The sequence below is a fragment of the Taurulus bubalis genome (genome assembly GCF_910589615.1).
Source record: "Taurulus bubalis genome assembly, chromosome: 8".
Taxonomy (NCBI): domain Eukaryota; kingdom Metazoa; phylum Chordata; class Actinopteri; order Perciformes; family Cottidae; genus Taurulus; species Taurulus bubalis.
In genome coordinates this window covers 57,158-85,000 of record NC_136596.1, presented here as the reverse complement: position 1 = coordinate 85,000, position 27,843 = coordinate 57,158, and the positions used below count along the sequence as shown (strand labels likewise).

Here is a 27,843-nt window from a genome sequence, read left to right as displayed (position 1 = left end):
CATGACGTCACTAGATGTCACATGACTTCACATGGCTTATGTTGACGTCACATGATGTCACAAGATGTCACATGACTTCACATGGCTTATGTTGACTTCACATGACGTCACATGAAGTCACATGATGTCACAAGATGTCACATGACTTCACATGGCTTATGTTGACGTCACGTGAAGTCACATGACGTCACATGACTTCACATGGCTTATGTTGACTTCACATGACGTCACATGAAGTCACGTGACGTCACAAGATGTCACATGGCTTATGTTGACTTCACATGACGTCACCTGACGTCACATGTGACGCCAAGTGACGTCTTGTGACGTCATCTAAACTACGCTGAGGCTTCAATGGACTACATTTGCCATCGGCACTGATCCATTCACATCAGCAGTCGTCTGGGTTCTCCCAGGTCTTTAATGTGACGACTCAACGCGCTCCAGGAGATGAAGAAACGTCCTCACAGGTGAATCCAGGTGGACCGACGTGTCACATCCTCTTCAATATGAATCGCTCTCGGATGCCATTAGTGGGCGTGACCCGAGGTGTGTGGGCGGGGCTAATACAGGGTGTAGGAGGTCACACTGAGGGTCAGCAAGTAAAGGTGTGAGGTCAGAGAGGAGGAGGGGCCTCCAGCGTTGTCGAGGCAACCACTCTTCTTCAGACACACTTTCTTCTCACAGAACGCACCTGCACACACAACATCATCAGACACCCAGACTGTGACATCATCAGTCCCCGCCCACATCACCTGAGCCGCGTGTTTACCTGTGAAGCCGTCCGGACAGACGCAGCGCTGCAGGTCCACGCAGGTTCCCCCGTTCTGACAAATCAAGCGCTCCTCATCACACACATTCACTGAGGGACAAGAACAATGGATTATCAATCACATTATGATGACATAAAGATAAAGATTGCTGGAGCTCTGCGTACCTGTGCAGCTGACTCCGCCTCCTCTCCAGGTGTATCCAGGCTGACAGGTGTCACAGCGCCTCCCTGTGGCGCCGCCTTTACACTGACAGAGACCAGAGGCCGAGCAGTGAGGAGAAGCACTGCCCTCCATGTCACAGTCACAGTCTGAGGACAGAGACATCTTCATCATCACCATCATCATTAACATTGTGTGAGTGTGTGTGTGTGTATATGTGTGTGTGTGTGTGTGTATATGTGTATATATGTGTGTGTGAGTGTGAGTATATGTGTGTGTATATATGTGTGTGTGTATATGTGTGTGCGTGTGAGTATATGTGTGTGTATATATGTGTGTGTGTACATGTGTGTATATGTGTGTGTGAGTGTGAGTATATGTGTGTGTATATATGTGTGTGTACATGTGTGTGTGTGAGTGTGTGAATATGTGTGTGAGTGTGAGTATATGTGTGTGTGTATATATGTGTGTGTGTGTGTGTGTGTATATATATGTGTGTGTGTACATGTGTATATGTGTGTGTGAGTGTGAGTATATGTGTGTGTGTATATATATGTGTTTGTGTGTGTATGAGTGTGTGTGTGAGTGTGTGTGTGAGTGTGTGTTCCTGACCCTTACAGACGTCCTCGTCCTCCAGCCTCAGCGAGGCGTTCCTGTAGTATCCGAGCCGACAGTACTGACAGTTCTGTCCTCTCGTGTTGTGTTTGCAGCTCACACACGTGACCACGTTGATGAAGTCGATGTAGCTGCAGCGGTTGGAGTGACCGTTACACTCACAGTCTGACAGAGACGGAGACACACACCTGTCAGAACACCTGTAATATACCTGGAGTGACATATTGCATCATAACTGGAGTGAAAGAATGTGTTGGCAGTAACACAACTTAATATTGTGTCATAAAGTATCGTATTGTAACATTACTTATTTCCTCTTTTTCCTTTTATCTGCTTCCACTGTTTTCCATTTACTTTGGGGACGAGTTTCTGGAACTAAACCTGGGATTTATGACAATATATATATATATATATATATATATATATATATATATATATATATATATATATATATATATATATATATATATATATATGGCGACGTGGTATATTTATATATCATGTCAAGGATAAACAGACCCACCTAGTGAACAAAGAAGCCCCATACTGTACATACCCCACCCAGAGCGCCACCCAACTCACACCAGAGAGGAAATCAAACAGACAGGTGACAGACAGGTGAGAGAAACATGAAGACTGATGAAGATGGAGACACGTCTGTAGTGCACTTGTAGTGTAACTGTAGTGTAGTTGTAGGGAACCTGTAGTGTACCTGTATTGCACCTGTAGTGCACCTGTAGTGTACCTGTATTGCACCTGTAGTGTACCTGTAGTGTACCTGTAGTGTACCTGTATTGCACCTGTAGTGTACATGTAGTGCACCTGTAGTGTACCTGTAGTGCACCTGTAGTGTACATGTAGTGCACCTGTAGTGTACCTGTAGTGCACCTGTAGTGTACCTGTATTGCACCTGTAGTGTACATGTAGGGCACCTGTAGTGTACCTGTAGTGTACCTGTAGTGCACCTGTAGTGTACATGTAGGGCACCTGTAGTGTACCTGTAGTGTACCTGTAGTGCACCTGTAGTGTACATGTAGTGCACCTGTAGTGTACCTGTAGTGTACATGTAGGGCACCTGTAGTGCACCTGTAGTGTACATGTAGGGCACCTGTAGGGCACCTGTAGTGTACATGTAGGGCACCTGTAGTGCACCTGTAGTGCACTTGTAGTGTACCTGTAGTGCACCTCTAGTGTACTTGCAGTGTACCTGTAGTGCACCTGTAGTGTACCTGTAGTGTACTTGTAGTGCACCTGTAGTGCACCTGTAGTGTACCTGTAGTGCACTCTTACACCCGGTCTGTGAGAGGAGCCGGAGTCACATTTTTTTGTTCGTGGATAAAATACAAAATACAATATCTGAACACAACTTCAGTCTATGTGGTGTCGGCCATCTTTAGAGGGGTTAGGGTCAGGGTCAGTTTCTCAGAGGTGGTCTTACCTTGGTTAGGGTCAGGTTCAGGGTTAGAAGGGGTCAGGTTCTCAGAGGTGGTCTTATCTTGGTTAGGGTCAGGTTCAGGGTTAGAAGGGGTCAGTTTCTCAGAGGTGGTCTTATCTTGGTTAGGGTCAGGTTCAGGGTTAGAAGGGGTCAGTTTCTCAGAGGTGGTCTTATCTTGGTTAGGGTCAGGTTCAGGGTTAGAAGGGGTCAGGTTCTCAGAGGTGGTTTTACCTGGGTTACGGTCAGGTTCAGGGTTAGAAGGGGTCAGATTCTCAGAGGTGGTTTTGCCTGGGTCAGGGTTAGAAGGGGTCAGGTTCTCAGATGTGGTCTTACCCTGGAAGGTGACATAGGCAATTTTGGACAGCTGACTAAACTTTGGTCCTCCTGGAATCAGAATCTTCTGGGTTGCTTGGAAACAAAACAAAGTGTGTAACCATGGTATCAGGCAAGTAGCAGTAGATGCCAGTGGGGGTCATGACAAGTGAGGAGCAGCTGGTCTGTGTATGGGTAGTACTGTTACTACTACTGCTTCTTCTCCCACTAATACTCCCATCTCACTCCCACAATCACGGCAGAATGACCCTAGTCCAATCCCGTTTCAGTATTTAATCATATTAGAACTCCAGATATACAAACTAACCCAATGTTATTATGATTCACTTCAAGGTCACATGAGTAGTGAATTGAATCTCATCCCAAAGAAAGATCAGCCTCTACTTGCCTTTACTGGCCTTTACTAGCCTCTACTAGCATCTATACAAGGCTTTACTAGCCTCTACTGGCCTCTACTAGCCTCTACTCGCCTTTACTGGCCTTTACTAGCCTTGCATGCCCTCTACCAGCCTCTCCTAGCCTCTCCTGGTCTTTACTAGCCTCTACTAGCCTCCATACTGGCATTTGCTAGCCTATAATGGCCTCTACTAGCCTTTACTGGCCTTTACTAGCCTCACATACCCTCTACCAGCCTCTCCTAGCCTCTACTGACCTTTACTAGCATCTACTAGCCTTTACTGGCCTTTACTAGCCTCACATACCCTCTACCAGCCTCTCCTAGCCTCTACTGACCTTTACTAGCCTCTACTAGCCTTTACTGGCCTCTCCATGCCTTTCCTAGCCTCTACCATTATCTACTGGCCAGTAGGTGGCAGTTCTACCACTGTTTACCCATGTACCTTTTTTCTCGTAGCCTTTGTCATCTTTCTCCTTTCCTTCTTTTATTTCCTCTTTGGCCTCAGTGACTGTTTGGTTCAATAGAGAAGGAAATATTTCAAATGCGTAAGAAAAATATATCAGAGTTTATTTGAGTACAGTTTGATTGATCAACACGTGAAGCTGGTGCCCAATAAACCTTCCAAACGCAGCTGCTCTGAAAGAAACGCAGGTTTACTGAGTTTGTCAGCACGAAAAATACATCTTCCTTAGCATTGTGTTTCTTTTTCTATTGCGACTCTATCTTATCAATTTATTGTTGCTAGTTCTCCATGTGTAACATCCTCCAGAACACATCACCGGCAGTTAAGTATAATCAGGAGGGTGTGATGAAAATAAATTAGCACTGACTTGATACCTTCTTGATGTAGTCTATCACAGTGAAGATGTTGTTGTGTTTTTTGTCAAGCTTCTTTCTTAAAAATCAAGCTCAAACTCAATAGGAAAGAATCTCTGAATAAGCAGCCAGTGTTCTTAAATATATTGGAAACTTTAATCTGATCTGGTCAATCATTGCTCCATACCTTTCTCCTCTTTCTGTTCTCCCATCTTCTCTTGTTCAGAATCTTTCTTTTCATCCAACTCTGAACCTTCTGCTGGTCCACCAGCAGCTGAATCATATTCAGAAGACTTTCCTTTCATCTGAGCTGTAGAAGAATCTACTTCTTGATCGTATAGTGCGGGAGGAGAATCCAGTATAGAATCTAGACCAGCACTTGTTGTGTCTGGTGCAGATGAATCTGGTCCAGTTGATTCTATTCCAACATTTCCTACATCCTCAGTATCTAGCCCTACTGAGGCAGAATCCAGTCCAGAATCGACTGAATTTGTTCCAGAAACAACAACAGATTGACGGGAATCAGCTGGAATTTTCCCAGGATCACCAACAGGCACTGGTCCAGAATCTGGTTCAGGGTCAGCTGAATTTGGATCATCCGGAAAAAAGAAGCTGAAGTCAACAGGGGCCAAATCCCCAGCAGGGTCAGACAGATTTAAGGTGGTGGTGCTTGTGTCTAGTACAGCATCACCTCCTCCTTCAGAAGGACGCAACACAAATTCTGCAATAGCATCAGGAGGTGGTACATTCAGAGGAGGTACATCGAGAGGACGTCCATCAGGGGGAGGTACATCAGAGGAAGGTACATCAGAAGGAGGTATATCTGGAGGACGTTCATCAGGAGGACAGTCATCAGGGGAAGGTACAGCTGGAGGAGGTACATCTGAAGAAGGTACATCTGGAGGACGTTCATCAGGGGGAGGTACATCTGGGGAAGGTACAATGGTGGAAGGTACACCAGAAGAAGATACATCTATCCAAATATCTGGAGTTCTAGAGTAGGGCCCTTCCAGAGGAACATATGAAGGTGGTACATTACGAGAAGGTACTACTGCAGGAGGCAGATCTGGAAAAGGTTCATTGGGAGGAGGTACATCTAGAGGAGGTACATTAGATTGAGCTTCATCAGGTGGAGAGACATTGAGAGTTGGTACATCAATAGGAGTTAAATCAATTGGAGGTAAACCTAGAGGAGGTACATCAGGAGGTACATCAGGAGGACGTATATTAATCAGAGTGCCTGGAGGGACATCAGGAGAAGTTGTATCAGCTCCTGTTGCTCCAGTCTGATCGGTTGGGTCTGACCCAATGGATGCAGTATCTCCAGATGAAGCCCTGTCACTGGCTGGGGTTATTTCTGAGATGGTTGTTGTTGGTGTTCCAGTTGATGATGTAGACCCATCAGCAGGTAAGGTAGTACTGATGATCAAGTTTGTAGTACCAGTCCCAGAGAGGGTGGAGTCTTTGTTGTCTGGTGAGGAGGTGGAGTCAGAGGGCGGAGTCACTGGGTCAGAAATAGACACCTCAGAGTCAGTACTGCGGCCTGGGATAGTGGGGCTGTTAGTACTGGTGGAGCTGGAGGTGCTAATAGTGGTACTGGGAGTGGTGGTGGCTGGTACTGTGGGAGCTGGTTTGTACAGAGTGTCTCCAGTCTCCAGAGCTGGACTGCTGGATGAAGTTGTGTCCACTCTAGGTTCTGTTGTACTGCTAAAGTCTGGAAATGCGTCAGAGTCTGTAGTACTAACAGTACTACTGACCATGGTAAAAACTGTAGTACCACAGTAGTCAACTGTTGGGGTAGTAGAACCTACACTAGCTTTAAGAAAGTCACCATTATCACTTGTACTAATGAAGTAAGTTTTGGAGCTTGTATCAGTAATGATGCTATTGATAATAAGATCATTGTCAGTGTTGAATACATTGGTAGTATCACTAGTAGTACTTGTTTCTGGAGTAGTAATACTCCATTTGTCAGTAGTAGTAAAAGTACTTGCTGTATTTGTGGATCTGTCTGTCGTTGAGAGGTCATTAGTAGTGTCCATAGTGTTAGAAGTAGTAGTACTGTCAATAGGGGAGGTATAATCCGTTATAGTAGTAGTAGTACTAGTACTATCAGTAGGGGTGGTATATTCACTTATAGTACTAGTAGTAGTTCTGTCATAAGGGGAGGTATAATCAGGTGTAGTAGTAGTAGTAGTGTCAGTACGGGTAGTATATTCAGTTATTGTAGTCGTACTCGTAGTACTGTCAATAGGGGTAGTATATTCAGTTATCGTAGTCGTACTCGTAGTACTGTCAATAGGGGTAGTATATTCAGTTATCGTAGTCGTACTAGTAGCACTGTCAATAGGGGTAATATATTCAGTTATCGTAGTCGTACTAGTAGCACTGTCAATAGGGGTAATATATTCAGTTATCATAGTCGTACTAGTAGTACTGTCAGCAGGGGTAGTACTATCACGTACAGTAGCGTCAGTCGTAGTAGTGTCAAGAGTTATAATAATGTCAGTGGTAGTAGTAGTAGTGTCAGTCACTCCATCTGATGTGGCAGAAGGTCTATCAGATGAGTTAGAGTCACCAGCCGCTGTCAGAGAAGAAGAGTCTCTTTAGTGAATCTCAGCTTTGTACTGACTGAACTCTTTTCAGAACATGAAATATTTCAAGCGTTTCAGTTTACTAGAATGCAGTAAAGAAACCCTCCCAGACCATCAGGCCAGCAGTAGACTTCAAAATAAGACTGTTGATTTTCCGTCGATTCAGTCAGCTTCAAACAATTTTAGCCAATCATATTGGATCATTCAGCAGGTGAAGCGTCACTCCGTCTTTGCAACTCAAACTGTGTACGCTTTTGACTAATTCACTTTTGACACTAAAAGATGTTGCTGGTGATTCAGTTTATCAAGCGACCCTCAACCGCCAGCGTTCAGCTGAATGCGTCTGTGATTGTTGTAGTGACGACGTAGTGGTCCTCATCAATGCCTCATAGCTTTGTTTTTATTACAATGTTGAAACGTATGGTACGTTTGGTCTATGGAGGCTTGTTTAAAGGGTTCTGGTTAGACTTGTGTGTGTGATTTATGAACAAAGCCACTGCACTTAGAATAATAATAAATATAAAAAAATATGTAAACACAAACTTTGCTCCCTAACCCCACCCAACCAACCACTGAAACCCAACCAGCCAGTGTTGTGTCGATTCCAGTTTCAAAGAAATACTGAAAACAGTTGTAGTTGAAACTGTTGGTCACCAGTTTGAAGCTTTCTGACTTTGATCCTGACCATAAGGTGATTTGGATTTTGTGTGTGTGTGTGTGTGTGTGTGTGTGTGTGTGTGTGTGTGTGTGTGTGTGTGTGTGTGTTAAAACAGACTATCACAGATTAAACACACACACCATCTGTACGTGTGTTAACTCGCTCTAGACGACAGATTAACATTCGGATGTTTATCCCAGAATGCACCATTTAACTGACTAACCATATGAGAAAAATGTGTTAATACTAATATGTTTGCACGACGAAAAAAGTAAAGTAAGTAAAGTATTAGGAATTCTTACTTTAGAGCATTGTGACTTGAGTAGTTGGGTCTATTACATGTATTGTTTTCTTTTTCATTGAGTGTCTTACTGTTATTGTTACAGTAATGTTGAGAACTGCATTTCAGCAGAGAACGTGATAATATGTCAGAGTTGTACATGCAATGCTGACCACATTCATGTAGGCGGAGACAAACAGGTGAACATGAAATGAACAAACGGGTGAACATACTTACTGGCTGCTGGTTCTGCTGCCTCACCTGAGAGAGACACAACATGTTACTAATATAAATAATATATTACTCTGGGATTCTGTCTGATGTTTAATGTGTGTGTATTCTGGTACGTACAGGTGTTGGCAGTGTGTGTGTATTCTGGTACGTACAGGTGTTGGCAGTGTGTGTGTATGTTCTGGTACGTACAGGTGTTGGCAGTGTGTGTGTGTGTTCTGGTACGTACAGGTGTTGGCAGTGTGTGTGTGTGTTCTGGTACGTACAGGTGTTGGCAGTGTGTGTGTGTGTTCTGGTACGTACAGGTGTGTGTTCTGGTACGTACAGGTGTTGGCAGTGTGTGTGTGTTCTGGTACGTACAGGTGTTGGCAGTGTGTGTGTGTTCTGGTACGTACAGGTGTGTGTTCTGGTACGTACAGGTGTTGGCAGTGTGTGTGTGTTCTGGTACGTACAGGTGTGTGTTCTGGTACGTACAGGTGTTGGCAGTGTGTGTGTGTGTGTGTGTGTTCTGGTACATACAGGTGTATGTGTGTGTGTGTGTGTGTGTGTGTGTGTGTGTGTGTGTGTATGTGTGTGTGTGTGTCCTAGTACGTACAGGTGTTGGCAGTGCCTTTGGGTAGGGGCAGATATGATCCTGGTCTCCAACTGCGGGATTTGAACCCTTGGCTGCAGAGCTGACAGTTTTGTCCACTGGTGTTGTGGTCACACTCACACTGCAGCGTCGCATCCCGTAACACGCACTGAGACGCATGCAGGTTACACTTACACCTGCAGGAAACACACACACACACAAGCACAGCTTTAATTTCAGGTATCAGGTGTTTTCAGGTGTTTTCAAGTGTTTTCAGATGGATCCTGTAAACCAGTAGATGGTTGTTAGTCGTGTAGATGGTTGATGGTTGTTAGTCGTGTAGATGGTTGTTAGTCGTGTAGATTGTAGATGGTTGTTAGTCGTGTAGATTGTAGATGGTTGTTAGTCGTGTAGATTGTAGATGGTTGTTAGTCGTGTAGATGGTTGATGGTTGTTAGTCGTGTAGATGGTTGATGGTTGTTAGTCTTGTAGATGGTTGTTAGTCGTGTAGATGGTTGTTAGTCGTGTAGATGGTTGATGGTTGTTAGTCGTGTAGATGGTTGTTAGTCGTGTAGATGGTTGTTAGTCGTGTAGATGGTTGTTAGTCGTGTAGATGGTTGTTAGTCATGTAGATGGGTGTTAGTCCTGTAGACGGTTGTTAGTCGTGTAGATGGGTGTTAGTCCTGTAGATGGGTGTTAGTCCTGTAGATGGTTGTTAGTCGTGTAGACGGTTGTTAGTCCTGTAGATGGTTGTTAGTCGAGTAAACGGTTGTTAGTCCTGTAGATGGTTGTTAGTCCTGTAGACGGTTGTTAGTCGTGTAGATGGGTGTTAGTCCTGTAGACGGTTGTTAGTCGTGTAGATGGGTGTTAGTCCTGTAGATGGGTGTTAGTCCTGTAGATGGTTGTTAGTCCTGTAGATGGGTGTTAGTCCTGTAGATGGTTGTTAGTCGTGTAGATGGGTGTTAGTCCTGTAGATGGTTGTTAGTCGTGTAGATGGGTGTTAGTCCTGTAGATGGTTGTTAGTCCTGTAGATGGGTGTTAGTCCTGTAGATGGTTGTTAGTCCTGTAGATGGGTGTTAGTCCTGTAGATGGGTGTTAGTCCTGTAGATGGTTGTTAGTCCTGTAGATGGGTGTTAGTCCTGTAGATGGTTGTTAGTCCTGTAGATGGGTGTTAGTCCTGTAGATGGTTGTTAGTCCTGTAGATGGGTGTTAGTCCTGTAGACGGTTGTTAGTCGTGTAGATGGGTGTTAGTCCTGTAGATGGGTGTTAGTCCTGTAGATGGTTGTTAGTCGTGTAGACGGTTGTTAGTCGTGTAGACGGTTGTTAGTCCTGTAGATGGTTGTTAGTCGAGTAAACGGTTGTTAGTCCTGTAGATGGTTGTTAGTCCTGTAGACGGTTGTTAGTCCTGTAGATGGTTGTTAGTCCTGTAGATGGGTGTTAGTCCTGTAGATGGGTGTTAGTCCTGTAGACGGTTGTTAGTCGTGTAGATGGGTGTTAGTCGTGGAGATCGTTGATGGTTGTTAGTCCTGTAGATGGTTGTTAGTCCTGTAGATGGTTGTTAGTCCTGTAGATGGTTGTTAGTTGTGTAGCTGGTTGTTAGTCCTGTAGATGGTTGTTGGTCCTGTAGATGGTTGTTAGTCCTGTAGATGGTTGTTAGTCATGTTGCTGGGTGTTAGTCCTGTAGATGGTTGTTAGTCCTGTAGATGGTTGTTAGTCCTGTAGATGGTTGTTAGTCATGTTGCTGGGTGTTAGTCATGTTGCTGGTTGTTAGTCCTGTAGATGGTTGTTAGTCATGTTGCTGGGTGTTAGTCCTGTAGATGGTTGTTAGTCCTGTAGATGGTTGTTAGTCCTGTAGATGGTTGTTAGTCCTGTAGATGGTTGTTAGTCCTGTAGAGACGGTTGTTCGTCGTGTAGATGGTTGTTAGTCCTGTAGATGGTTGTTAGTCATGTTGCTGGGTGTTAGTCGTGTAGATGGTTGTTAGTCCTGTAGATGGTTGTTAGTCCTGTAGATGGTTGTTAGTCCTGTAGATGGTTGTTAGTCCTGTAGACGGTTGTTAGTCCTGTAGATGGTTGTTAGTCCTGTAGATGGTTGTTAGTCATGTAGCTGGGTGTTAGTCGTGTAGATGGTTGTTAGTCCTGTAGATGGTTGTTAGTCATGTAGCTGGGTGTTAGTCGTGTAGATGGTTGTTAGTCCTGTAGATGGTTGTTAGTCGTGTAGATGGTTGTTAGTCGTGTAGATAGTTGTTAGTCGTGTAGACGGTTGTTAGTCCTGTAGATGGTTGTTAGTCCTGTAGATGCTTGTTAGTCGTGTAGCTGGTTGTTAGTCGTGTAGACGGTTGTTAGTCCTGTAGACGGTTGTTAGTCCTGTAGATGGTTGTTAGTCATGTAGCTGGGTGTTAGTCGTGTAGATGGTTGTTAGTCCTGTAGATGGTTGTTAGTCGTGTAGATGGTTGTTAGTCGTGTAGATAGTTGTTAGTCGTGTAGACGGTTGTTAGTCCTGTAGATGGTTGTTAGTCGTGTAGATGGTTGTTAGTCCTGTAGACGGTTGTTAGTCCTGTAGATGGTTGTTAGTCATGTAGCTGGGTGTTAGTCGTGTAGATGGTTGTTAGTCCTGTAGACGGTTGTTAGTCCTGTAGATGGTTGTTAGTCGTGTAGATGGTTGTTAGTCGTGTAGATGGTTGTTCGTCGTGTAGACGGTTGTTAGTCGTGTAGATGGTTGTTAGTCGTGTAGATGGTTGTTAGTCCTGTAGATGGTTGTTAGTCCTGTAGATGGTTGTTAGTCCTGTAGATGGTTGTTAGTCCTGTAGATGGTTGTTAGTCCTGTAGATGGTTGTTAGTCCTGTAGATGGTTGTTAGTCCTGTAGATGGTTGTTAGTCCTGTAGACGGTTGTTAGTCCTGTAGATGGTTGTTAGTCGTGTAGATGGTTGTTAGTCGTGTAGACGGTTGTTAGTCCTGTAGATGGTTGTTAGTCGTGTAGACGGTTGTTAGTCCTGTAGATGGTTGTTAGTCGTGTAGATGGTTGTTAGTCCTGTAGATGGTTGTTAGTCCTGTAGATGGTTGTTAGTCGTGTAGACGGTTGTTAGTCCTGTAGATGGTTGTTAGTCGTGTAGATGGTTGTTAGTCCTGTAGATGGTTGTTAGTCGTGTAGATGGTTGTTAGTCCTGTAGATGGGTGTTAGTCCTGTAGATGGGTGTTAGTCCAGTAGCTGATTGTTAGTCCTGTAGATACCTGGCGGGGACATCAATGTTAGAAATAGCGTAGAAGTATTTCAGCAGGTTGTCTTTCTGGACGTAGGTCCCTCCCAGTGCCGGGCGGAGGAGTCTCAGTCTGAGGTTGGTGAAGGTGAAGAAGTCTCTCAGACCCTTCATCGTCTCCATCCGGGTGTACAGGGCATCCATGTTGATCAACTTGGGTCCTGCAAACACCCCGAACCGAGCGCGCACCTCGAAAACCATCATCTTCTCCTCCTATTGGGGGAGAGCTAGCAATCAATTGATCCATCGGTCAAGTGCTTTCCTATTTATCAAACACTGCTTTTAACTTATTGATCAATTTCTATTCTAAGCTTTTCAAATTATTCAAATAATAATTTAATGATTTAATTAAATATTATTATTATTTAATAATTTACATAATTACCATTGCTGTGTCTACGGTGTATAAAGCAAAAATTTACAGAGCAAAAATGTAAGTTGCTTTGGATAAAAGCGTCAGCTAAATTAAACGTAATGTAACAATAAATATAAACTCAAGGTTATACGTGAAAACATCTCCCTGTTGACAGTGAGTATCATTCGTGTTATCTTGTTCCCAGTATGACCAGTGTCAGGACCAGTGACCCACCTTGGCTCCGACCCAGCGGGAGTACTGCTCGGTACAGATGACCCGGGTTAAGTTACTCGGTGCCAAGTCCGAGACCCGTTTAGGAGACATACCAAACACTTCCAGACAGTCATCAGCGTAGTACTGATACGGCTGCCACGTCACACCTGAAACACAAACACTGAACTATTAATACACAACACTGACATGTGTTATCTTGTATTCATGATATGTCATTACTACGCAGTAATGGTTTAGGTCTTACTGAACATACTGGACACATCTTAATTGGCACTGGTCCCAGTACTTTCCTCTGGTTTGGGTCTCTAAAGCCCTGTCGGATCCTGACCTTGATGTTGGACTATAGAAATTAACTTGATTTTGACCGTACTACCAGGCAATCACACAACACGATGAGTTTCTGGAGGAAACATGACAGTACCCATGCTAGCACTTCTAAACTCAGCTACACCTGTCAGTCATCTTACAGGTCACAGTGGTCTCGGAGAGTCCCCTGAAGTGGTGCTTGTAATTCTTCTCTGCAGGGGAAGGGTTTGTCTGTGGCTTTTATTTTGAAGGGCAGCCAAACTGTACAAATGATATAAAAAATGTCATCTGCTGGAGTTTCTATTGTTCTAGATCAGATACCAGATCCAGATCACACATTAGTACTAGCTTGTGGTCCATTTTCATGTATGTATGTATGTATGTATGTATGTATGTATGTATGTATGTATGTATGCATGTATGCATGTATGTATGTAGCAGAGCTGCCAACTTTTCAAAAAACCTTTGAGTGAGATTTTGTCGGGGGTGACCAAAATTTAGCCGCGCACCCAGCCACACACGTTGGTGGCTCAAATATCAGGACATTTGAATTCATTTGGCGTTGTACCCATGTTGTACCCATGTTGTACCCTGCATTCTGGTGGTTTGTGGGGCCTAAAGTTGTTGATCGGGGCAGCCTTCTGGAGATGGACAACATTGGTTACATTCTGTGAAGCAAAGACATAGCTGATGGTCCACCCCCAGGACATTTTGCTTTAAGTAGATGTCATTTCATGCATTTTAGTGGATTTTTGGGTGGTATGCTAAAGATGTAGCCTGGTACCAGCCGAACTTAGCCCCGCCCACAACATTTGAGGTCTGGAAGTTCGGTCTGGCACTGCTCCATTGGGGAGAAATGATCCAAAATCAAAAATTGTTCGGACCAATCAAATTGTCAGGGCAGTCTTTATACGATGATGGACAGATGACAGTAACGTAATCAACCACGTCACCAAAGAGCGCTTGGGAACACATGTCATTAACATACCTTAGTCCAGGGGTGGGCAATTCATTTTCCCAAGGGGCCACATGAGAAATTTGGACCGTTGTGGAGGGCCGAACCAATAGTCTGAACTTATTTCAATTAACTCAATATGAATGTTATTACTTTATTAAAAAACTGTAAATTATATGGTTTTGAGCTGCTACTGGTAAGAATACATGTTACAATAAGGCTATGAAAATAAGTTAACAAAAATATAAACCGTACATTAAATATGTATGTTAAAGAGCAGCAATTTATTAACTTCAAACAAAAGCAATAAGTGCTTATTTATTTTTCATTTTTGATGGACGTCACGCGGGCCAGACTGGGAGAGCCGCGGGCCGTCAGATGCCCAGGTCTGCCTTAGTCTCTGCTCCTCCTGAGTTTCTCCCGCGGTTGTGTCTGTTTGAAGATCTTCTTCTGTTGCTAACTTCGGGACTCTTTGGGTAAATAGGATGTCTATGCAGCGAATAGGTTTACAGATGCGCTCCTTAGCGCCATCTATCGTCGGGAGTTTGAAAAGGAACGAACGCTCCTCGACCCAAAATCTGAATTTTTTTTGCCGTGAGAAATTGGTTGTGTGGCGTGAGTGCGTGTGAAAACATGCAAAAGCGTATGTCACACGGCGAAACCATGAGAGTTGGTAGTTCTTGGTAGTGATGTATGTATGCATGTATGTATGCATGCATGTATGCATGTATGTATGTATGTATGTATGTATGTATGTATGTATGCATGCATGCATGCATGTATGCATGTATGTATGCATGTATGTATTGTGGCAAACCAGATCCCCTGAAGATCTGGACAGGAGGATCTCCTGAAGCGCTGGACAGGAGGATCTCCTGAAGCTCTGGACAGGAGGATCCCCTGAAGCTCTGGACAGGAGGATCTCCTGAAGCGCTGGACAGGAGGATCCCTGAAGCTCTGGACAGGAGGATCCCCTGAAGATCTGGACAGGAGGATCTCCTGAAGCTCTGGACAGGAGGATCTCCTGAAGCTCTGGACAGGAGGATCCCCTGAAGATCTGGACAGGAGGATCTCCTGAAGCTCTGGACAGGAGGATCCCCTGAAGATCTGGACAGGAGGATCTCCTGAAGCTCTGGACAGGAGGATCCCCTGAAGATCTGGACAGGAGGATCCCCTGAAGATCTGGACAGGAGGATCTCCTGAAGCTCTGGACAGGAGAATCTCCTGAAGATCTGGACAGGAGGATCCCCTGAAGATCTGGACAGGAGGATCCCCTGAAGATCTGGACAGGAGGATCTCCTGAAGCTCTGGACAGGAGAATCTCCTGAAGCTCTGGACAGGAGGATCCCCTGAAGATCTGGACAGGAGGATCTCCTGAAGCTCTGGACAGGAGAATCTCCTGAAGCTCTGGACAGGAGGCTCAACAGACACGAGGTAAACCGGGTACTCACCTCTCTCCTCTAATCTGCCCACACGGAGCAAAGGAACCGCCTCGTGAGACCAAAGACCCGACCGGGGGAATCCCTTTTCCCTAAGCTATTTATTAAAGCACACTTTTTGTTAAAGTATTACTGTCTCTGAGTTTCCTGTTTTATTGCTGAATCCTTCCTCCAAGTCCCCGGGGTTGTGAGTGTGTGTGTGTGTGTGTGTGTGTGTGTGTGTGTGTGTGTGTGTGTGTGTGTGTGTGTGTGTGTGTGTGTGTAAATGACAAGTGTAATAATAATAATTGGACGACCTTAGGATCCAATCACCTTTGTCCACAGACTTCTCCAGCACCATGCTGGTTGTGAATAGTAGTGCATGTGTATAACATATAATATACGTGTAGTATATGTACATAACATATAATATATGTGTAGTATATGCATATAAACCTTTGTCCACAGACTTCTCCAGCACCATGCTGGTTGGTCGGCCGTACTCGAAGGTGACGACGATGTCATCGACCACCTCCAGGCTCTGGTTCCAGGAGAGAGTGATGTTGGCCAATAGCGGCTCAGGATACCGTGACCATGTGACCGTCTGCCAGTAGGTGATCAGCCCTCCTCTCTCCCTGTCTCCCATCAGCTGAGGAGGGTGAGACAGGTCGGGGCTGGACGCATCACACTCATCGCTGCACAGGTACGGGTTCTCCTGCAGAACAACAGTCAGGTTTATATCAAGTCGCAGGGCACCACCATGAGCACCGTTTCACTAAAGATAGAAGGTCAGCTGATTTTTTTCACTAATATCTTCAATACTGTGTGTATCATATGAAGTATAAAGCATCCTCAGCTGTAGACATGTTGTTGTGAACATTGAAAGATGATCATAATAATGTATCCTTTATTGTGAGGCGCCCGGGGGGCAGCTAGGGGTTGGGTGTCTTTCTCAGGGACCTATGGGGGGACTGGGGATCGAGCCGCCTACCTTGTGATTACAGGACGACCACCCATCCCCCTGAGCTCAGAGCCACGAGGCTTCCTCCTAATGCATGACCTCATCATGTGAATGTGTGTTTATATCCACTAATTAGTTCATGTCCCAGGTGTGTGTGTGTGTGTGTGTGTGTGTGTGTGTGTGTGTGTGTGTGTCAGTTAAACTTGTTCTTAAGCTGCCAGCTGCCACCTGCAGATAAACACGACAACTAAAGATTAAAGTTACATCTCGTTACGCTGATTTACAGCTAAGACCAACACTTAGTACAACACAGTACTAACACAGTACTAGGAGGTACACAGTACAAGGAGGTACAACACAGTACTAACGCAGTACTACAAGGTACAACACAGTACTAGGAGGTACACAGTACAAGGAGGTACAACACAGTACTAACGCAGTACTACAAGGTACAACACAGTACTAGGAGGTACACAGTACAAGGAGGTACTAACAGTACCTGTTGGTGGAAATGAAACAGTTTTAGAGTTCAAACTGATACTAAACCTGTTCATGTAGTACTGTGTTGTAACACATAGTACTGTGTTGTACTACGTAGTACATCGTAAACGCTGTATACAAACATATAATAGTTTATTATGTATAGTCAGTTTGCAAAGATATTGAAGTGTTTATTAATCATGTAATGAAGGGTTTATTCATCATGTAATGAAGGGTTTATAGACATATAATGAAGGGTTTGTAGACGTATAATGAAGGGTTTATCCATCACGTAATGAATGGTTTATAGACGTATAATGAAGGGTTTATTCATCATGTAATGAAGGGTTTATTCATCATGTAATGAAGGGTTTATAGACATATAATGAAGGGTTTATAGACGTATAATGAAGGGTTTATCCATCATGTAATGAAGGGTTTATTCATCAAATAATGAAAGGTTTATTCATCATATAATGAAGGGTTTATCCATCATGTAATGAAGGGTTTATCCATCATGTAATGAAGGGTTTTTAGACATATAATGAAGGGTTTATTCATCATGTAATGAAGGGTTTTTAGACATATAATGAAGGGTTTATTCATCATGTAATGATGGGTTTATAGACATATAATGAAAGGTTTATAGACGTATAAAGAAGGGTTTATTCATCATGTAATGAAGGGTTTATCCATCATGTAATGAAGGGTTTATAGACATATACTGAAGGGTTTTTAGACATATAATGAAGGGTTTATTCATCATGTAATGAATGGTTTATAGACGTATAATGAAGGGTTTATTCATCATGTAATGAAGGGTTTATTCATCATGTAATGAAGGGTTTATAGACATATAATGAAGGGTTTATAGACGTATAATGAAGGGTTTATCCATCATGTAATGAAGGGTTTATTCATCAAATAATGAAGGGTTTATTCATCATATAATGAAGGGTTTATCCATCATGTAATGAAGGGTTTATCCATCATGTAATGAAGGGTTTATAGACATATAATGAAGGGTTTATTCATCATGTAATGAAGGGTTTTTAGACATATAATGAAGGGTTTATTCATCATGTAATGATGGGTTTATAGACATATAATGAAAGGTTTATAGACGTATAATGAAGGGTTTATCCATCATGTAATGAAGGGTTTATAGACATATACTGAAGGGTTTTTAGACATATAATGAAGGGTTTATTCATCATGTAATGATGGGTTTATAGACATATAATGAAGGGTTTATTCATCATATAATGAAGGGTTTATAGACATATAATGAAGGGTTTATTCATCATGTAATGAAGGGTTTATTCATCAAATAATGAAGGGTTTATTCATCATGTAATGAAGGGTTTATCCATCATGTAATGAAGGGTTTATTCATCAAATAATGAAGGGTTTATTCATCATATAATGAAAGGTTTATTCATCATGTAATGAAGGGTTTATCCATCATGTAATGAAGGGTTTATCCATCATGTAATGAAGGGTTTATTCATCATGTAATGAAGGGTTTATTCATCATGTAATGAAGGGTTTATTCATCATGTAATGAAGGGTTTATCCATCATGTAATGAAGGGTTTATTCATCATGTAATGAAGGGTTTATCCATCATGTAATGAAGGGTTTATTCATCATGTAATGAAGGGTTTATCCATCATGTAATGAAGGGTTTATCCATCATGTAATGAAGGGTTTATTCATCATGTAATGAAGGGTTTATTCATCATGTAATGAAGGGTTTATTCATCATGTAATGAAGGGTTTATAGACGTATAATGAAGGGTTTATCCATCATGTAATGATGGGTTTTTAGACGTATAATGAAGGGTTTATCCATCATGTAATGAAGGGTTTATCCATCATGTATTGAAGGGTTTATTCATCATGTAATGAAGGGTTTATAGACATATATGAAGGGTTTATTCATCATGTAATGAAGGGTTTATTCATCATGTAATGAAGGTTTTTTAATGGTTCATAAGACTTTAATCAGTTATAACCAGATATATGGACATGAAAAGTGTTAGTTGTTGTTATTTGTCAGAATGCATGTTTCCTATAACACATATTTCATATCTAACAGCTGCGTTGGACTATATATCGCGGTTATTATCTGTTCATACAGCACACAGGAGGAGCTTGAGTCATTAAATCAGGAGTCAACGCTGCGTTTATATGTATTTGTTGAATGTTTCATGTATTTTGTCCATTAAATTCAAGTTCAGATTTTTATGGTTCATTTTTGTTTTGAGGGAATTCTAACTAATCAATTATTAACGTTTAATTTCTGCTTCATTACATATTTTACATGTATCAATAATTCAGCCATGACTTGTGCTTCCCAAAGGAACAATTAGACAGACTGAGAGTGAGGTCTCCAACCTATGGGTCAGGACCCCCCAGGAGGTCACAGGAGGAATCTGAGGGGCCATGAGATGATTGACAGGAGACACTCATCTCTGGATGTGAAATATTGATTACCAAATTGGCCAGAAGATAAGACAACATAATGTTCTGGGTCTTACATTTGAAACGGGCCGTATTGTATTGAACAGATTCTTGAGACTGGCTCCAGCTGAGAGAGGTGCATTATGGGTAGATTGAAGCCATAGTGTTGCAAGACTAAGAGTTTAGTCAAGTCAGTTTGTTCGAGTCTCCACAACCCACTAACACCAGTATCAGATCCCAGTAGGATCCACGTCTATCTGCAGACCATGAGGCGTCTGAACAACAACATACAGTGAAGATGAACATCAGACCAACAACACACAGTGAAGATGAAGATCAGACCAACAACACAGCATGAAGATGAAGATCAGACCAACAACACACAGTGAAGATGAAGATCAGACCAACAACACACAGTGAAGATGAACATCAGACCAACAACACACAGTGAAGATGAAGATCAGACCAACAACACACAGTGAAGATGAACATCAGACCAACAACACAACATGAAGATGAAGATCAGACCAACAACACAACATGAAGATGAAGATCAGACCAACAACACACAGTGAAGATGAAGATCAGACCAACAACACACAGTGAAGATGAACATCAGACCAACAACACACAGTGAAGATGAAGATCAGACCAACAACACACAGTGAAGATGAAGATCAGACCAACAACACACAGTGAAGATGAAGATCAGACCAACAACACAACATGAAGATGAAGATCAGACCAACAACACACAGTGAAGATGAAGATCAGACCAACAACACACAGTGAAGATGAAGATCAGGCCAACAACACACAGTGAAGATGAAGATCAGACCAACAACACACAGTGAAGATGAAGATCAGGCCAACAACACAACATGAAGATGAAGATCAGACCAACAACACAACATGAAGATGAAGATCAGACCAACAACACACAGTGAAGATGAACATCAGACCAACAACACACAGTGAAGATGAACATCAGACCAACAACACAACATGAAGATGAACATCAGACCAACAACACACAGTGACAGGGTGTGTCCAGGTGTGTGTGTGTGTTCAGGAGTGTGTTTAGGTGTGTGTTCAAGTGTGTGTTCAGTTATGTTCAGGTTTGTGTTCAAGTGTGTGTTCAAGTGTGTGTTCAGGGGTGTGTTCAGGTATGTGCAGGTGTGTGTTCAGCTGTGTGTTCATGTGTGTGTTCATGTGTGTGTTTAGGTGTGTGTTTAGGTGTGTGTTTAGGTGTGTGTCTAGGTGTGTGTCCAGGTGTGTGTTCATGTGTGTGTTTAGGTGTGTGTTCAGCTGTGTGTTCATGTGTGTGTTTAGGTGTGTGTTCAGGTGTGTGTGTTCTGGAGTGTGTTTAGGTGTGTGTACAAGTGTGTGTTCAGGGGTGTGTTCATGTGTGTGCTCAGGGGTGTGTTCAGGTGTGTGTTCATGTGTGTGTTCATGTCTGTGTTCAGGTGTGTGTCCAGGTGTGTGTTCAGAGGTATGTTCATGTGTGTGTTCAAGTTTGTGTCCAGGTATGTGTCCAGGTATGTGTTCAGGGGTGTGTTCAGGTGTGTATTCAGGTGTGTTTTCATGTGTGTGTTCAGGTGTGTGTCGAGGTGTGTGTTCAGGTGTGTGTCCAGGTGTGTGTCCAGGTGTGTGTCCAGGTGTGTGTTCATGTGTGTGTTCATGTGTGTGTTTAGGTGTGTGTTCATGTGTGTGCTTAGGTGTGTGTTCATGTGTGTGTTTAGGTGTGTGTTTAGGTGTGTGTTCAGGTGTGTTTTTCCTGTGAGGTCCCGGGACAATGAATCGCCACCTTAACGTGGTGGAGGAGTTTGAGTGGTTCAGTGATCCTGGGAGCTATGTTGTCCGGGGCGTCAGCCCCTGGTAGGGTCTCCCAAGGCAAACAGGTCTCGGGGGAGAGCCCAGACTAAGAGCGGTTCAAAAAACCCTGATGAATAGCAGCCCACGGTCTAAAGCTACCTCGCCCGGACAAGGGAAACCGGGGCACCCTCCCGGAGCCAGAACCAGGAGGGGAGCTCGTCGGCGAGCGTCTGGTGGCCGGGCTTTCGCCCATGGGCCCGGTCGGGCTCAGCCCGAAGAAACAACATGGAGCAGCAGTCACCCCGTGGACCCACCACCCGCGGGGAGAATTATCGGGGTCGGGTGCTATGCAGACCGGGCGGCGGGCCAGGCAGGAGACCTGGGCGAGCCGATCGCCGGCAGCATAGACTAGCTCTAGGGACGTGGAACGTCACCTCGCTAGCGGGGAAAGAGCCGGAGCTGGTGCAGGAGGTGGAGCGGTACCAGCTAGATTTAGTTGGGCTCACCTCCACGCACAGCATGGGCTCTGGAACCAAGCTCCTGGAGAAGGGTTGGACTTTGTCCTTTTCTGGAGTTGCCCAGGGTGAGAGGCGCCGGGCGGGAGTGGGGATACCCACGAGCCCCCGCTGTGTTGGAGTTTTCCCCGGAGAACGAGAGGGTCGCCTCCCTGCGCCTACGGGTTGCAGGGAGTAAAGCTCTGTCTGTTGTTTGTGCTTATGCACCGAACAGCAGTTCAGAGTATCCGGTCTTCTTGGAGTCGGTGGGAGGGGTCCTGGAAAGGGCGCCGCTTGCCGACTCCATAGTTCTCCTGGGAGACTTCAACGCTCACGTGGGCAATGACAGAGAAACCTGGCGGGGCGTGATTGGGAGGAACGGCTTGCCTGATCTGAACCCGAATGGTGTTTTGTTGTTGGACTTCTGTGCTAGCCACAGTTTGTCCATAACGAACACCATGTTCGAGCATAAGGTGGCTCATAAGTGTACCTGGTACCAGAACACCTTAGGCCGGAGATCAATGATCGACTTTGTAGTCGTATCATCTGATCTGCGGCCGTATGTCTTGGACACTCGGGTGAAGAGAGGAGCAGAGCTGTCAACTGATCACCACCTGGTGGTGAGTTGGATCAGATGGCGGGGGAGTCGGCTAGAAAGACCTGGCAAGCCCAAACGTGTAGCGAGGGTGAACTGGGAACGTCTGGCGGAGGATCCTGTCCGGGAGGTCTTCAACTCCCACCTCCGGAAGAACTTCTCACAAATCCAGAGGGAGGCTGGGGACATGGAACCCGAGTGGACCATGTTCAAAGCCTCTATTGTGGACGCGGCTGCTCGGAGCTGTGGCCGGAAGGTCATCGGTGCCTGTCGTGGCGGCAACCCGAGAACCCGGTGGTGGACACCGGGGGTGAGGGAACCCGTCAAACTGAAGAAGGAGGCCTTTCGGGCCTGGCTGGTCCAGGGGTCTCCTGAAGCAGCTGACGGGTACCGGCAGGCCAGAAGGGCTGCAGCTGCGATGGTCGCGGATGCTAAAACTCGGGCATGGGAGGAGTTCGGGGAGGCCATGGAGAAGGACTTTCGGTTGGCCTCAAGGAAGTTCTGGCAAACCATCCGACGGCTCAGGAAGGGAAAGCAGGGGCTTCCCCAGGCTGTTCTCAGCAGGGGGGGGGGACTGCTGACCCGGACTGGAGACATCGTCGGGCGGTGGAAAGAGCACTTTGAGGAACTCCTAAACCCGGCCAACATGTCCCCCGGAGAGGGGGCAGCACCGGAAGACTTTGGGGTGGTTTCTCCCATATCCCTGGCAGAGGTCGCTAAGGTAGTCAAAAAGCTCCTTGGTGGCAAGGCGCCAGGGGTGGATGAGATCTGCCCTGAGATGCTGAAAGCGATGGACATTGTTGGGCTGTCTTGGTAGACACGCCTTTGCAGTGTCGCATGGTGGTCGGGAACAGTGCCCATGGACTGGCAAACCGGGATGGTGGTTCCCATCTTCAAGAAGGGGGACTGGAGAGTGTGCTCAAACTATCGTGGCATCACACTGCTCAGCCTCCCGGGAAAAGCTTATGCCAGGGTGCTGGAAAGGAGGCTCCGACCGCTTGTCGAACCTCAGATTCAAGACGAGCAGTGCGGATTTCGTCCCGGTCGTAGAACAGTGGACCAGCTCTTTACCCTTGCAAGACTACTGGAGGGGTCCTGGGAGTTTGCCCAACCAGTCTACATGTGCTTTGTGGACTTGGAGAAGGCTTTCGACCGGGTCCCTCGGGGGTTTTTGTGGGGGGTGCTGCGGGAGTATGGGCTGCCGGACCCGTTGGCACGGGCTATCCGGTCTCTGTATGCCTGCAGTAGGAGCTGTGTCCGTATCCTCGGTAGTAAGTCAGACACGTTCCCGGTGGGTTTTGGCCTCCGCCAGGGCTGCCCTTTATCACCGGTCCTGTTCGTGACCTTCATGGACAGGATATCTAGGCGCAGCCAGGGGGCGGAGAGGATCCGGTTCGGGAGTCTCGGGAACGCCTCTCTGCTGTTCGCGGATGATGTGGTCCTGTTTGCCTCCTCGGACTGTGACCTCCAGCATTCACTGGGGCGTTTTGCAGCCGAGTGTGAAGCGGCAGGGATGAGAGTCAGAACCTCCACATCTGAGGCCATGGTGCTCTGCCGGAAACCGGTGGATTGCTCCCTCCAGGTGGGGAAAAACTGCCTACCCCAAGCGAAGGAGTTCAAGTATCTCGGGGTCTTGTTCACGAGTGAGGGTAAGGTGGAGCGGGAGATCGACAGACGGATCGGTGCGGCTGCAGCTGTAAAACAGGCGCTGTACCGGTCCGTCCTGGTGAAGAGGAGCTGAGCCGGAAGGCGAAGCTCTCCATTTACTGGTCGGTCTATGTTCCAACCCTCACCTATGGTCACGAACTCTGCGTCGTGACCGAAAGAACGAGATCTCGGATACAAGCGGCCGAAATGAGCTTCCTCCGCAGGGTGGCCGGGCTCACCCTTAGAGATAGGGTAAGGAGCTCGGACATCAGGGGGGAGCTTGGAGTTGAGTCGCTGCTCCTTCGTGTCGAAAGGAGTCAGCTGAGGTGGTTCGGGCATCTAGTCAGGATGCCTCCTGGACGCCTCCCATTAGAGGTTTTCCAGGCACGCCCAACTGGTAGGAGACCCCGGGGAAGACCGAGGACACGCTGGAGGGATTATATCTCCCGGCTGGCCTTGGAACGCCTCGGGATCCCCCAGAATGAGCTGGAAAGTGTTGCGGGTGAGAGGGAAGCCTGGGTCGGCCTGCTGAACCTGCTGCCACCGCGACCCGACCCCGGATAAGCGGCTGATAATGGATGGATGGATGGATGGGTCCCGGGACAGGATGTCATGTGTACAGATTGTAAAGCCCTCCGAGGCAAACTTGTATTTGTGATGTTGGGCTATATCAAATAAACTGAATTGAATTGAAAAAGTGTTCAGGAGTGTGTTTACGTGTGTGTTCAGGTGTGTGTCCATGTGTGTTTTCAGGTGTGTGTTCAAGTGTGTGTTCAGGGGTGTGTACTACTGACCAAAGTGCAGAACAGCTCAGGTGGGTTCCCACAGGTGATTCCCGGCGGGTCGACTCTGATCTGCATCACTTCCTTCATGTTGGCAGGTGAGGGCTGGCAGGCCTCTGAGCCGCGCAGAGACCGGCACGCCTCAAACTGCCCGCTGGTCAGAGACCAGCCCGAGACCAGCAGGACCAGGACGGGCAGACAGGGGAGGGAGGGGGACATGGTCGACTCGGTCAGACAGACAGGAAGGTCCTCTGGAGGACGGTGGTGGACTCGGTCAGACAGACAGGAAGGTCCTCTGGAGGTCACATCTCAAAGTCACCTCCCACATTGTTGATCCACAGGTTCAGTTGTTCTACCAACAGGGTTCACACCTGAGGTTCTCAGTCAGTCTGCAACAAGACCACAGGGGACATCAGACCTGGACCAGTGACACCTGGACCAGTGACACCTGGACCAGTAATACCTGGACCAGTGACACCTGCACCAGTAATACCTGGACCAGTGACACCTGGTCTGTCTGTCTCTCTCTCTGCTTGTGTTTGAACTGATGACTCAGAGACTTTCTCTTCTTAATTACATTTTAACTTCCCTTAAAACACTGATCCTCCTCCTCTCCTGTCTCTCTCTCCACCTGTCTGTCTCTCTTGTTCTACTCACCTGTCTGTCTCTCTCCACCTGTCTGTCTCTCTTGTTCTACTCACCTGTCTGTCTCTCTCCACCTGTCTGTCTCTCTTGCTCTACTCCCCTGTCTTTCTCTCTCTTGTACTCACCTGTTCTTCAGGTTGATTAAATGGTCCATAAAACATTAAACGTCCTCATCTCTTCTTTTCTCCTTTTCATTAATCTTCTTCCTCTCTTCTTCTCTTCTTCCTCTCTTCTTCTTCTCTTCTTCTCTTCTTCTTCTCTTCTTCTCTTCTTCCTCTCTTCTTCTCTTCTTCTCTTATTCTTCTCTTCTTCTTCTCCTCTTCCTCTCTTCTTCTCTGTCTTCTCTTGTTTCTCTTCTTAGTTTTTACTCTTTTATATGTTCCTTGTAATCTCCTGCTGCTCGTCCTCCCTCCCTCCTCCTCTTCTTCACTGTTAAACCTCTCAGAGCCTCTCTCTCTCTCTCTCTCTCTCTCTCTCTCTTTTAGTCGCTCTATCTCTCTCTCTCTCTTAGTCGCTCTATCTCTCTCTCTCTTAGTCTCTCTCTCGCTTTGTCTCTCTCTCTCTCTCTCTCTCTCTCTCAGTCTCTCTCTATCTCTCTCTCTCTTAGTCGCTCTATCTCTCTCTCTCTTAGTCTCTCTCTCTCTTAGTCTCTCTCTCGCTTACTCTCTCTCTCTCTGTCTCAGTCTCTCTCTCTCTCTCTCTCTCTAGAGCAGGGGTGCCCACACTTTTTTGGCTCACGAGCTACTTTTAAAATGACCAAGTCAAAAAGATCTACCTACATTAATAATGCTTATATGTATATAAAGCATTATTAATGTATAAATATACAGAGTTTACTTTATATTTACAATATTGGCGTACCTTGCATAACTGCATGAACCCTTATGACACAATACAATTCTGTACATTTTTGGTCATTACATTTTGCTCTGATGACTTCACTGCATGGAACCAGCAGGGTTGCATAGTCCGGACAGCAGCTGCTGGTAGTCAGCGTCAGGCAGACCAAAGGGTCATCAGTCATGGTGGAGCGGTGTTTGGACTTAATCTTTTTCATGTGGGAAAAGGCTGACTCTAGGGCTGCAACTAACGATTATTTTCATAAACGACTAATCTATCGACTATTTTTTCGATTAATCGACTAATCTAATGACTATTTCCCATAGCAAATTAAGAATAGTAACTCAAAATGTTGGAATTTGAACTTCAAATGTATTTGAGTAACAAGATCTGAACATCAGAACATCATCATAACAAATAAATTAAATAGTAATACAAATTAAAGAGCAAATATGCTTTAAAAGTAAAGAAAAAGTACAAATAAAGCTTTAAAGGTAACTCAACATAGCAATCAAGCCTCTGAAAGTGCAAAATAACTAAAGAATAACTGGGCTGCAAGTACCATTCAAAGTCCAAAAGTTTAAAAAAATTGTCCATCCTACCCGATGATTAAAGCGCAAGGGTTTCAAAGTAAATCAAAATGACTCATTACAGTCCCACGTCTTGCTGCTCCCTCCTTCAGGGGAACACACAATTGACACACGTTTTAAATTGTAATTCAGAAACGTGAGCATATTGACATGCTCTTAGTTGGTTGTATTCTGCATGTTTAACAACATGGAGAAACTCCTGTATCTCTGGACAGAGCTCTATAGGCGTCTCACATCAGTGTGCAGCAGGAGGTCAGAGTGGCTGCAGTCCTTCTCCACATGCGCACAGAACATCCGTCTTTGAAGAGCTCTCGCTCGATTAGACCATCTTTGTTGCCACATCCGTGATCTCTTTCATGTTTAGCGTTGTAGCGCATAATGCTTGTTGGTGTGTTATGCAGTGGTAATGAAGGAAGTCGGGGAAAACATCTCCCTGTACTTGGCAATACATCCATTCAAGCGGCCAACCATTGCGGGCGCAGCGTCCGTAGTGTTTGACATTAATTTGCACACTGGGAGCTGGGTTTTGTCGCTAAAGTTTTTTTAAATTTTTTTAATTATTATTATTTTTTAAATGGCATGCGATCTACCCGCACTACCTCCGCGATCGACTGGTAGATCGCGATCGACGTATTGGGCACCCCTGCTCTAGGATAACCATAACACTTTGCTGCTTGTTTGTATGTGTTGTATAAATACGCTTGGTTATTATATGATATATTATGATGAGATCTTTAGATTAAACATGAGGGTAATATTACACATAAACATCTGATTGGCTGATGTTGTAGAACATTATTATTTATGTGTAGTTTAATACTTAATGCTGGATTGTTGACTGTTAGGCTCATGTTTAATATGAAGACTTGTGTGGTTGATAATAATACATATTATTTATACAATACATATCTAAACCAGTAGTCATGTATTTCACAGGCAGACATAACAAGAACAAAGGATGCAGCTACACACATTTATATAAATATATATTTATAAACATGAATCAATCAGAACGAGGTCTGTAAACCACAAGTAGACTACAGATACAACCGGAAGTCACTGTTTCTGTGACTGCCGGTTTATTTTGAAGGCAAACGAAAACTGTTGTTTGGCTCCGCCCCTTGATGATGACGCGTCTCCATTC

At 45.0% G+C, this 27,843-nt stretch overlaps 1 protein-coding gene across 1 annotated transcript; it reads right to left on the bottom strand.

The window, feature by feature from the left end:
- Nucleotides 1–563: 563 nt before the first annotated feature.
- On the bottom strand, nt 564–24,843 carry ntng2a (netrin g2a; the record flags this gene model as incomplete). The annotated part of the gene is made up of 9 exons (XM_079222205.1): nt 564–694; nt 773–862; nt 938–1,081; nt 1,551–1,735; nt 8,883–9,059; nt 12,092–12,330; nt 12,707–12,852; nt 15,842–16,100; nt 24,637–24,843. The coding sequence occupies 9 exons, from the start codon at nt 24,841–24,843 to the stop codon at nt 564–566; spliced, it is 1,578 nt and encodes a 525-aa protein (XP_079078331.1).
- Nucleotides 24,844–27,843: the final 3,000 nt, after the last annotated feature.